Raw genomic sequence first — 13031 nt, forward strand, 5'->3', positions numbered from 1 at the left:
GAACAGCAACAGATAAAGCATTTTTATGTAGCAGCTACCAGTTTTGTCTGGCTTTATTTAAAATGTAGGTTTTATGTCAACTTTTATACTAATCTCTACTACGCATTTCATTCCTATTTCAGTCAATTGCATGAATACTATAGTTTCCTCCAATAGAATGGCTGTAACAATACAACACTAATTCAGAAAATATGAATATTAGCATAAATGCCTAAAGCAATTCCCACATTTAAAAATGAAACAATAAAATAAATCAGCTGCATAGTCTGGGCCTACAGGCTACAGACGAATGACGCCATTTAAAGGCAGAACAACAAAAGTTTGATAAATCCAATCTCTACAAGATCTAAAGCCTCAGACACAATACACAGCTCCTTTTTAGTTTGGATTCTGAAACTCTGCTTTAAACAAATTTAAAAAAAAATAAATAAAAAGGAAGCTAGAGATATTATCTGCAGCCTGAAGTCTAGGACAAACTTTCTAATTGTTGAGTGGTCCTCATTGTTAAGCAGTAAACAAACTACGTGCCAAATTTGATCCTGATTGTTTAACACAAGCAAACACAGTCTAAGAGATATTTAGTGAAAGGTAATGCAAGACACATGTTTGATGAGAACCCCTAAGCAAAAATATGAAGATTCCCTTTCCCCAGAATAATATTTAGTTAATGCATGGAATTTTGCAATGATTCTTGCTCTCTGGTTCTGATTTTGACTGCCAGCATTAAGGAAAATTTTCCCAAGGCTCTCACTGGTTAAGAAAAACTACTGTACATTACAAAAAGTCACATGCAGGAAACTCCACTGTACAAAGGCCTATAGCTTGTAACTCTTGCAGAGAGGATGCAGAAACTCTAAAGTTCCAAACAAGATGTTAAGAAACAGGATCAAGATAGTAATGCAGTCAACTTCTTACTAGGCATTGTGAAAACAAATCTCTGCAAATTGAAGTGTATTCCAAATGTAAAACTGGCAATCACAGAGCTGGACCCATCATATCTTTCACGTGTATAACCTTGTCTTCTTACAGATATAACATAATAATATTATGCTCTTATGAGTGAGGGGGTTTGTGTGTGGTTTAGGTTGGGGGTTTTTTTGTTTGTTTTTTTTTTTTTTTATTTGTTTGTTTGTTTTTTAAAGGTAAATCCAGAAGTGACTTCTGGCTAGTAATGGCAATTGTGAGAACAGAAACAGGGACTACTTCAACTAGTGAGGTCATTTTGGTACATTCTACTTAATACTTACAAAAAGAAAACCAAACCCCCAAACCCAACATCCAGTCCTGGCTGTCTAACAGCTTATCTGTGCTGATGGCACATAATGATTTAACTGAACACAACTTTTACCACAGAACATCAATCGTAAAGTGTAATTTGGAGCACCTCTCCGTCTCCTACCCTAATCAAATCTGAAATCCCCTCTGCAAACTAACTGGTTACCTTCCCTACTGAAGGTTCTCATAATCTATAAGGAGATACCTAAGGTTTCAAAATTCTCTTTGTCATATACTTCTAGACACAAGTTGTTGACATGTTATGCAAAGTAGTGCAGCCAAGAAGCCGTGTCTGCCAAGTTGTGGATGCTGTAACTTTATGCTTGAGGCTAAAGATTAAACTTAATATTTACCTTTCATTCATTTTATCTATTACCCTACTGTGCTTTCATAAATAAGGCTTTTAATGATATGCATGAGAAACAGTTCATGCCCTTTTATGCCCTTTTATCACTAAAATAGTGTTGTTTGAAATGAACAACATTATTACTGTAGAAGTAATCTTTTATTAAAAGATTGCTACCCCAGTTAATATTCCTCACTTCTGACAGTAGATGTAAGCGTTAGATTGCTTACATTCAGATATACAGTACTAAGTTAGATAAGCATTGTATTCCTCAACAGGAGGCTGAAAAACAGTAAAATGTCTCTTAATAAAAAATAACAACAATATTCTAACTTTAAGGACTGGAGTAGGGGATGGAGATAAATAGCAAAGTTTAAATTCTTTAGCTTAAAAATAGGTACCTAAAGCTCCTCTTTGAGAGTTGAGCTCATTGTTATGTACCACAATTATAGTTATTCCTTCTTTCATCAGCTAAAGGACCAGGGTACCTGAAGTTTAGTTTCTATGTTTTTAGATCTTATGTTTGTAACTGTCAAAATGCCTTTGTGGGTTAGTAATGGAAATGCATGTTCAGATGCTACAATATAAACTCTTTAACAAAAATACCCCCCCCACCCGCTAAAATTTCCTTAGAAACTCTGTATAAAAGCCAGAATTTTCATGCATGGTCTGCAATGCACTCAGCAGGTGATCAGCCCAACTACTATGAGCGATCTTGTCACTGGGTACTCAAATTAGGCATGTAATTACACACATTTTTTGCAAACTCTTGCAAAACATATTGCATGCCCAAATACATTTGAAATTAACAGTCTTAATTACTTTATAAAAAGTTAGCACATCAAACCAGGGAGACAGACATGGAAGAAGCAGGGGGCTTTGGAAAGGGTAAAGAATGCAAAAAAAAACCAAAACAAAAAAACAAAAAACCCAAACCAAAAAACTCCCAAAGAAAGGTGAGAACCCACTATGATATCTAGTAGGAGATATTAACAACTAACAAAAAAACCAACCAAACAAACAAAAAAAACCAAACCAAAAAACAACCAACCATGCTGTAAAAGCTTTAGTGTTCCCAGTTTTAAAGGGGGACATACGGTTACAATCAAAAGTATGACATTATTCACTGTACCTACTCCAAAGGAATATAACAACTTTTTTCTTCTTGCTGTTTGTACTGAAATCAGCACTAAGTAACAAAATACCGCCGTAAGGAAAAATCTGCAAAATCAATACTTCTCTACAAATAAAAAAATAACTTAATCTTAAAATCTTGATTTTCATGCTGACAGTAAATATCTGTTTAACCTGTAACTCACTTAGGATCTGATATAGTAGTACAGACAAGTACATTCACACTTAAGTTAGTGATTTTTTTACTAAATCATCATGACCACTGTCCATAACTCTAATTTCTAGGTGAAACAAATCCAATCCATATGCACATCTAATTCTGAAGCAATTTGAGTTTTCTTGATCAGATTTAAAAACTGCTGTACTAAAAAGCATTGCTTGCCTCTTTAGCAAATTCAGTGTGGACAGAGAGATGGGAGAAGAAATGCATATTGCTATCTCCATATTTTCTTCCTTTCTTCTTCCCTTGATGTCATTCAATGCTACAGTATCCACTGCACTGAGCCCTCTCACTGAGAGAGTCAGAAGCACCATGGAGAGATGGAGAAGAAAGTATTTGAAAGGTGTAAAACTACTGGCTATGGAAATGTGAGATCGCCAACCTCCCTGGAAAGATGGCTGTAACTAAGATGCCTCTACTCGACAGAGTCAGGTACTCCAAGAGTTGTACACAGCCCAGGGCGGCAGTTATATCTCTGCTGGGATTCAAGATCTGGGTTATGCTTTTTAGATATGCAGCTTTAAGTCTCAGAACAGCTGCAGCTCAGCTCACTCGCTCCAACCCAAAGCCTATTTTTCTTTTTATTTGAACAAACTTTCAGTAAGACCTTTCCCTGCAGAGGTCTTCCAGAGCATAGAGAACCACAATGAGGCCATTGTCAGACACTCTACAGGCTCCTCTGGTTAAGAAACGAACATAACCTTTCGTGCCCATACAGAATCCGTAAGCAGTAGCAACATCATTTAAAACAGGCTGTTACATCAGCAGAACCTCTCAGTGCTAGTGAGGATACATGAACAAAACAGAGAAACCCAGAGAGCTCTTAGGTCACAAGATGAGTTTGCAAGATTGTCAGATGCCAAGCTCACGTGTTTGTTTTTAAACTTGCAAATACATGATCTGAAGAAAAGGAAGCAGGAAGAAAACAAGAGTGAGAAATTCATGTGGTTAATAGAGAACATCAACCTGGAAAGCCTGAACAGGTAGAGATATTTGATACATAGATGCAATGAGGTAAAACTGTATTGCAACAGAGAACTTTGTAGATACAGTTACAAAACAAATAATATAATAACAACACATGCAATAAGCCATATAAAGAAGAGAATGAGAGGTAAAAACAGAGATCACATTCATACAGCATCTCATAAAAGAAATTATTCTTAGAAGCCAAATAAGTGAGATATAATTTGATTTCATAAATAACTTCATGACATTATTAATTATTTGCTTGTATAAATAAAACCAATGTATCAGTCAAGTCCTCTAAAATTCCTGTCTGTGGGGGCAGCAGAACCCCAACTGTATCTCTGGAGAGTACATAAACTCCTAGCAAATGGTTGTGCCTTGACACGGGTAATAGATCAGTAAGTGTGGATACAGAAAGTTCCTTAAGACAGTGCCTCCAGTGTTTGCACAGGGAATAAACCCTCCTTTTCAGAAAATTATTCTTCCCTTTGTCATTCCTTGTTAGTGAATAAACTTTTATCTGTTAACTCAATATGGCATTTACCTTATTTACCAATTTATACTTATTTTATGTGGCATTTTATTTCTAGGGGTATTCTATTACCAGATCTTCAAGTTAAAAATTCAAAAATGCTGAAATCTTTAACTAAGCAGTTTTATTGATACATCTTGTTTGCATCTAAGACTTCTGAAACAGAATGAAACTTTAGTAACCTATTATTTATTTTCTGGGGTGGAAGGGGGAGATTAAAATCTTAATGTCAATAGATTAATAGTGGACTTTCTGTATGAGAATATCTTTAACATTTTTATTTCGTTTACATGATAGATTATAAACACATGGTCTGCTCTTGAAAAGTTCATTGCAGTTACATGTATATTATTTTCCAAAAACACAGTCAGAGGATTATCAGTAAAGCTTGTAAGATGACTGTTCAAAAGTTAGGAAAACAATCTATGCAAGTCAGCTCAGCCCCTTCTGTACATTTATGCTGACAGTGATATCAAGATTTTCTGATTACGTATCATTTTTCCACTGAACCCATTCAGTGCACACTGGCCAGTGTTCGCCATGTAAGTATATTTTTAATATTGCATTTACCGTCATTCTTCAGTATGTGGCCTTAGTCATAAGACTATCTTTTTTCTTTCTGCTTCACTAATTACATTTTTTTAAGTGCTGCAACAACTGGTAAAAGTGCTTTTTACTTAGGTAACAACTTCATTTCCTAAGTAATCATTATAAACTATGCTCATCCCACACAGTCCATGCTAGCTATGGAAAGGGTCCTATGAAAAATGCTATCCAGCCACATAACAAAAACTAGTATTGTAACTACATGGCATGGCTGAACAAGACACTCCAAGAGCGAGTTTCAGCCTCTACTTGGGTCAAACATCATAGGTTTGATGAGATCCACTATTTGCTGAAAGGAACATCCCAGTCAAGAATACCCCAGGCTCACAACAAGTTTCTGAGAGAAATTACTTTGCACAGAATAAGAGGTGACACAGAATTAGACCTATTATGCTTTATATTTCCACCTGTCAGATCTCCTCAGTTCTTCACTCCCTCCCCAGTTACTCATCTTAATCTTCTTTGCCTCTCTCCTCTTGACCCCTGTTTTCCAACCTGCCAGTACAAGGTTAGGAAAAAATCTTCAGAATTACACCCAAAGTCTCTCCTGAGCAATAGGAACTAAGATATAGCCTGCAGAGTGGCAAAATTTAAGAAACCCCTTACACAACCAGCAAGACATGTATCTGATAACATTTTTCCATATTTCAAGTCTATGAAACTACGTGGACATGAGCAAAACCAGACTTTGTTTTCTTTCTTAACATTGGCAAAATGAAGGAGACACCCGAGGTGGGGGAGGTGGGGGTGGGGGTGTGTGTGGGGGGACAACCCAACAAAACTTGCAGCCTAAAGAGCTAAATTTTGGCAGTTATAACAAGGACTTATAATGAAAGCCAGACCGCTTTAATAGGTAGCAATGGCAGCCCCACCTATAATATAGCCCATAAAGGACTTTCTTTGAAGATTTAGTAGGCATTCTCATTGAGTGAGCCTGCACACATTTACAGCAGCTGAGAATTTGACATATACATATTAACAGAGCAAAATAAATCACAGCTTTTGCTGTAGCACCAAATGAGAGACAGTAAGAATAAAATCAGTTGCATTCACAAATAAATATTAACACTTCATTTTTTTTCTTTCTTTAAAGTTCTGGAATGGAGTTTAATGTGGCCTTCATTCAGTGCTAGGTGTAATATTGGTTTGTTTAAAACATTATAGATTTATATTGTATTAAGTTATTTGCAGATGATCACGCCAAGGAAAAAATGATTAGAACCAATACCTGGGTAGGGGGAAATTAGCTCAATCGTTAACTCAAAAAAACCCCAAACCAGCCTACAACAATATAGATAATTTAACCATTTAAAAAAGGGTCACCACTTAGAAATAATTATATCATTCATAGCTATACACATACACAAGCAAACATATGCATATACTCTATGGCATATAGCATAAATAGCTCTGTGGGCAGAACAGCAGCATACTCCAAAATAATTAATCTTTCACCGAGACTAAAACATCCCCAGACTATCAAATCTTTCTTCAGATTAGCTAGAATTTCCCCTGCCATGTGGCCTCCTCTGTAAATACATTTTTATTTCAGCTTACAATAAAAACATTGTTTTATTAAAATCAGATGTTTACAGAGTACCAAATTTTTTATGCATTTGAAAGTTATCTGGGCATTTTTTCCTGACTACCATTTCCAGTGTAGCTAGTACTTTACATCCAATCCATCTAAGCAATACATCCGCTCAGCACACCCGCACATCAATGCAAGGAGGAAAACCAATTGCCAGACTAGAGTGTTTCTGGAAAGCAGCAGAGTGAGCTTTGCGGGTCCTGGTTCTGTTCTGTACAACACTCCTCTGTAGCTCAACAGGTGATAGAATACATCTGCTTTGCATAACACGTCCCCTGTAAAAATCACTACAGAAACACCATTTTTAAGATCTTTACAACACCCGTAACTATCATAGAAGCCATGTAAGTTAGTAACCACTTAAACAGCACTTGGTGATTCCTATAAAAACATCCTTGTGGAATTACAGCCATGCTTTCCCCAAATAACTGTTTCTTCTGCTAAATATGGATGGACTTCATTATCCAAGTGTTTACTGCGGTATAAATGAAGAGAATTTAAAAAATGAAGGCCTGCATTCCAAACTGCTAAGAAGGCATATGTAGAATGTATTTGTGAAGCTGTTCTACTTCAGTTGTCTCATATCAATACTCTGAAAAGCCCAAACTGGACTTGCACACATGAACATTTAACTTTGACATCTGCAATAAATGATAGCTCTAATTGTAGTTCTAATGAAGGCCTGTGATTATCTGTTTGGTTGATCTTTCCCCCCAGATACTACAATTCAACAAATCAGACTTCTCCATCAGGCAATTTCTCTCTCTTTTGGAGAGCAGTAAATTTGTTTGATCACCAGAGGAAGAGAAACACACAGGGGATTCTCTTCTGTCAATTTAGGTGGCCCACAGGAATGGTCGTTCTAGATGACAGCACCTACTTAGAATGATTTAAACTTCTGTGTGGAAATTTGTCATAAACTACTTGTTCTTTTCAAATAAATTAAGAACAATTGGTGATTTTCATTTAGTTTTATCTACATTTTATTTATTTATTGACAATGTATCTAAATTTTTGGCATTGCAAGAAAAATAAATACTCAGTATTAAAATCCACATCTAATGTTTCTTCATAATCGCTGTCTGTCTTGAACCACTGTTCACGACACAGAATTAAACAGTCATCATTTCTACTCTGTTTAGAGATTTGTATCACCAAACCTCATGAAACGTGAATGGACCAACAGTTCATAGGCAAAGCATCAGATATACCTTTGCACTCCTTTTTTTACTTAAAGAGCTATCATACTAATTTAGTTAAGGATAACCATTAAAAAGGGCTTTTTCTAGAAGGAGGGGAGAAGAGCAAAGGTCTTGCACTTTCGAGATTTATTGCAGGACAGCAAGGTAGCAGCAGCACTGCTACTTTTCCTCCCATCCCAGCTAGTACAGCCTAGTGCAGCACACACGTACATGATGAACAGCCACGAGTGTGGCTGCAGTATCCTTCCAATCTGTCCAGATAAAGGTTTTATCCAACACCTTGGAATAATCATCCTAACTTCACTACCAGTTCTGTTGCCTGCAGCAGGTTGCCAGCACCATAAAGAGCACCTGCACGTTTATATTGCTGACCAAAATGTGTCTGTGGGGGCAAGATCTCCAGAACTACTAGATGGAAAGGTCATATTCAAACATAAGATCTACTGCATGGAGATTTTGAAGACTCCCACTGTATACCCAGCGTGGAAAAAACTCTTCTATAGCATTAACTTGTATGTTAAAAGATGATGGAAAGAACAGCCTAGTCTGGAATTGAGTACAGGAATGTGAAGGTGAGATAAACCAAGAACTTTAACTGCTGTTTAGGATTCTATGTAAGAACATTCTCCTCTGTAGCCTGAAAGTTTAATTGCAAATTACTTATCATACCACCACAATATGATTTTCACACAGATAACAAGAAGATTACAGCTCTCTAGTCACCTAAACGTTTAGATTCACTTATCCCAGGGTTTAAACTTCTACATTTAAAATCTGCTTCCTATTTTTATTTTATTGTACACCATTCCATTTCAAGAAACCAGTTTGATTAATGCTGGATTTTCCCAACTGTGCTTGTCATTTATTGTATGCATAAACTTCATATTCACTATATATATATATATATATGAACACAGCACAAACTTAGAACTGTTATTATTGGTATAACATTAGGACTTAGGTTCTTAAACATAATTTTTCTCTGAAGTCATGGTAATTCATATGCAACTGTATTTAATTTATAAAATTAATCAGAATAATTTATATACTACTTATTGCACATGTGCAGTCAATTTCAAAGCATCATATATGCACCTAATTATTTTAGTTTTATTTTTGTTAATTTCAAAGCAGATAAAGCAAAGATATTTTTAAGAAAACAGATACCTGAAAAGTAATTTATAAAAAAGAAATCTTCAGTCCTTAACACATATAGCTTTGAAACCCATCCTACATTCTCTCCTTTTCTTATATTTCCACATAGTGTAAATATATATGGTAACAATTTTACATCAGGCAAAATTCATCTCAGCTGCATGCAAAAATCTGTCTTTGTGTGAAAACCAGCCTAGAAAAGATCTGAAATTAAATGCATACTCACTTGTTTAGTCTTTGTTTTTGTAATGGTGTCCGAAATGGGTTTCTTCCTCTCTTTAACAGCTGTTTTAGAAAACAGTTCTTCAAACTCATGATAATCTATGGAAGGCTCTTCAATTTTTTCCCACACAAGTGAAGCACTAGAATCTCTAAAGTTAAGCAAAAGACCTATGTAGGGCAATGTCAAACTAAATAAGGTCATAAATGGAGGAATGAAGAAAATAAAATAGCAGCAATTTAAAAGTTGTTGCCTAACTTCTACTAGCAGCATTTTGATAAGATATACTGTTGATTGTCCCCCATACATCTTTGCTTCTTTGTTTACACAGGATAATGGTCAGGCTCATTTATATTCACCCACTTTACATACACAGGAATATAAATAGGCTGTACATAGGCTATAAAACATACAGACATGGACACAAAGAGAAGTAGAAATAGACAGTTATCTGCAGACCACCTGTGTGACAGTGGCAAGAACTTGAAAAGAAAGAAGAAACTCATCATTAAATAACAGCAGAAGGGTTTTACAATCAGTACTCAGAGACGTAAAGAAAAGATTAATAAGGAAACTTCTTTTCATGACCAAGAACGATATTTTACAAACAAACAAAAAGCATCAACAACCAAAAACAAGTATATCAAAGTCATATCAAAGTAAGGGCTACCAGAATAGCTTTATGCTGCCATACAAATAAATTGCAGTTTGAATCTGCCTGGTGAGTGTACAAGGTGGAAGAAAACAGGATTTCTAGGTCACTGGAGAAAGGAAAGAGGAGGATAAAATGCGTTCAGCATACATTCATCTAGAGGGAAGACACTACCAAAACTTGCAAGCTGCTCCAGTGAAAGACCAACGTTATTTGAAAGTTGAGGGGAAGCACAAATACGACATTATAAAAAACATCTCACGGAACGCTTAGTGGCACACAGTCACCCCCAGATCTCTGATCAACACGTGGTATGTATCCCAAAGGACAGCTGAAAACACTACCTTCAAAGAGCTTTTGTGTACAAATAATGCTACTCAGAGTTTGTGCTTTAAAGAAAATGGGCACCTCATTTACATATCCAACTACAAATAAAATCCTGTTTGCACTTAGGTTCTCTCAAAGACCTGCCTAGCAGTAAATAAAGACTTTTGCTCATAACACACAACACTATCAGGACAGCCATAAAGTGAAAACACCGCTCTCTTCACAACTCTACAACTTACCTTTTACTGTGGAGCTGAATTCTTGTCCAGTAAAGAGGCTTCATTGGCCGAGAAGGTTCTATCACATGTTTCCTGCTCCCTTTCTCCTGATTTATCCCCATTGCAAATAAACCAGATGGTAATGGAGGAGGAAGAAACCCACAGCCCTGTGGGACTGCTGGATAGGTGCTGCCCTGGGCTGGCGCTGGAAGGGGTGGTGCTTCTCCAGGCAAAGGTGGTGGGGCTGGAGGTGGCATCCCCAATCCAGGCAAAGGAGGGGGTGGTGGAGGGACACCTGTACCAGGCAAAGGTGGTGGAGGGGGGACACCTGTACCAGGCAGAGGAGGTGGAGGAGGTGGAGGGGGGACACCTGTACCAGGCAGAGGAGGTGGAGGAGGTGGAGGGGGGACACCTGTACCAGGCAGAGGAGGTGGAGGAGGTGGAGGGGGGACACCTGTACCAGGCAGAGGAGGTGGAGGAGGTGGAGGGGGGATACCTGCACCAGGCAGAGGAGGTGGAGGAGGTGGAGGGGGGATACCTGCACCAGGCAGAGGAGGTGGAGGGGGGACACCTGTACCAGGCAGAGGAGGTGGAGGAGGCGGAGGGGGGACACCTGTACCAGGCAGAGGAGGTGGAGGAGGCAGAGGGGGGACACCTGTACCAGGCAGAGGAGGTGGAGGAGGTGGAGGGGGGACACCTGCACCAGGCAGAAGTGGAAGAGGTGGTGGCAGCCCTGCTCCAGGCAGAGGTGGTGCTGGGGGTGGGGGTGGCATTCCCAGGCCGGGCAGAGGAGGAGGTGGGGGAGGGACACCAGCCCCAGGTAAAGGTGGTGGTGGTGGAGGGGGAGGCAGGATGCCCCAACTGGGCAGAGGGGGTGGGACTCCTGCTCCGGGCAAAGGTGGTGGTAGAGGTGGTGGTGCGACTCCAGCACAAGGGAGAGGAGCAGCTGGAGCCAGTATTGGTATCTCTCCACTTGGCAAAGGTGGAAAAGGAGGAGGAGGAGGGGGGAGTGGTGGCATCATGATGCCCGGCAAAGAGTGGTCCAGGTGTGGCACTGCTGAGCCAGCAGGAGGGAGTCCTGAGCTGGGCAGGGCTGGTGGGGGTGGTACTCCTGCTATGGACATGGGAGTCGCAAGGGAAGGGCCCTGTTCTCCAGACAGGGGAGCAGCTGGTTCGGTGGCTGGCAGTGATGGGGGAATGCTACATGTGGGCTCCGGGGGCAAAGAAGGGGGATGTTCACTACAAGTCACATCTACAGTACTTAAAGGCTGATGGGAAGCTGGCATTTCAGTCTCTCCTTCAAATGCAAGGGACAAATTAACTTTGGGTCCTGGAAGAGGTGACTGCAGTGTACTCTGTTCTGATTGGCTTGCATCCAGTGGCACTGAGATTAGCTTCGGTGACAGAATTAAGGAGATTTCAGAACAAAACTTGGGCTGTAGTTCTAGAGCTGGCAATTTCTGAGTTGGCTCTTCACTTTTGCCCCCTTCTAAGTGCGGTGGTGGGGGTGGCTGTGGCAGTGCATTGGCTGAAGGCATTGTGTGTGTTAAATAATCCTCCGTTGGTGACGTTTGTACAGATCTTGCTTGTGACACAGTCCTGGGTATGGTCTCCTCTTCATTCGTTTGAAGAGTCACACAGCTGAGTTCCCCGCAGATTGCGTGCGTGTGCTCATTTTCCTGCTCCCTCCCAGAAGTCTGTACCTCTGCAGCAGGGAACTGTTTCTCTAGTTCTGCAATTTTGGTCCTCAGATCCTCAATAGTTTGCTCAAGTTGTTGGATGACACTGGCACGCTCCTCAAATTTCACCTCAAGATCATCCTTTGAAAGAAAATAAATAATAAGCATAAAACAGATAACATTCATCACTATATAAAAAATTAAATTTAGATCAAGAATATTGGTATTCCAGAGGTTCAGAAATAAGCCAGCTACAACAAGCCTTTAAAAACAGAGGTATCATTTTGGCTAGCTGCATCTTACAGTGGAAGAAGATAGTTTAGGAAAATGATTTGCTTCAGTACGAAACTACCTTCATCAATACGAGCATGTTTTAGACTGTGATTATATTTGGCAAAAGCAAAAATCAGCAGCAACACCTCCCTCCCTCCCCCCACATACCCTGACCAAGAAAACAACCAACCACTGAGCACAAGTACTGAAAGCGTTTGTGTACACATGGATACGCAGACATGGCAGTGGGAAGGGCACTGCATTACTTTAATTATGTTAACTGAAAATATGTTAAGTGTTTCTTCAAAAGGGATGCACTGTGCATAACAGACTCAACATACTACTGACCACGGGGTTTCAATATACACCTGCATGATACAATACAGATTAGGAATGCAGAACATAACAAATGTTCACTTTATGAAAACAACTAATCTCAGAACAGAGTAATTATGCTTTTCTCCAGTCAGCATGCTTGGGAAGGAAAAGTAGTAAGACAAAACTAAGGGAAAACTTTCCTCCCACCCCAAATTTGAAACTCCTCTGCCAAGTGACAGACTGTGTGTAATGTTAGAAAAGCTTCCTGTCTGGAATGGTTATTCTGTATTTGACAGTTTCCACATTTTTTTATA

The 13031-nt window shown here is 39.1% G+C and overlaps 1 protein-coding gene across 2 annotated transcripts in view; it reads right to left on the reverse strand.

Annotated features, from left to right (window-relative positions):
• The window catches only part of FMN2 (formin 2), a 164867-nt gene that overhangs the window by 96927 nt on the left and 54909 nt on the right, over positions 1–13031 (reverse strand). For both annotated transcript variants that reach the window (XM_052805703.1, XM_052805704.1), the window contains 2 exons: positions 10469–12267; positions 9257–9401 (listed from right to left, as the gene is read on the reverse strand). In XM_052805703.1, coding sequence (XP_052661663.1) covers positions 9257–9401; positions 10469–12267 — 1944 coding nt within the window. The remainder of the gene's footprint in view (positions 1–9256; positions 9402–10468; positions 12268–13031) is intronic.

The sequence above is a fragment of the Harpia harpyja genome, chromosome 13 (assembly GCF_026419915.1).
Source record: "Harpia harpyja isolate bHarHar1 chromosome 13, bHarHar1 primary haplotype, whole genome shotgun sequence".
Classification (NCBI taxonomy): Eukaryota; Metazoa; Chordata; class Aves; order Accipitriformes; family Accipitridae; genus Harpia; species Harpia harpyja.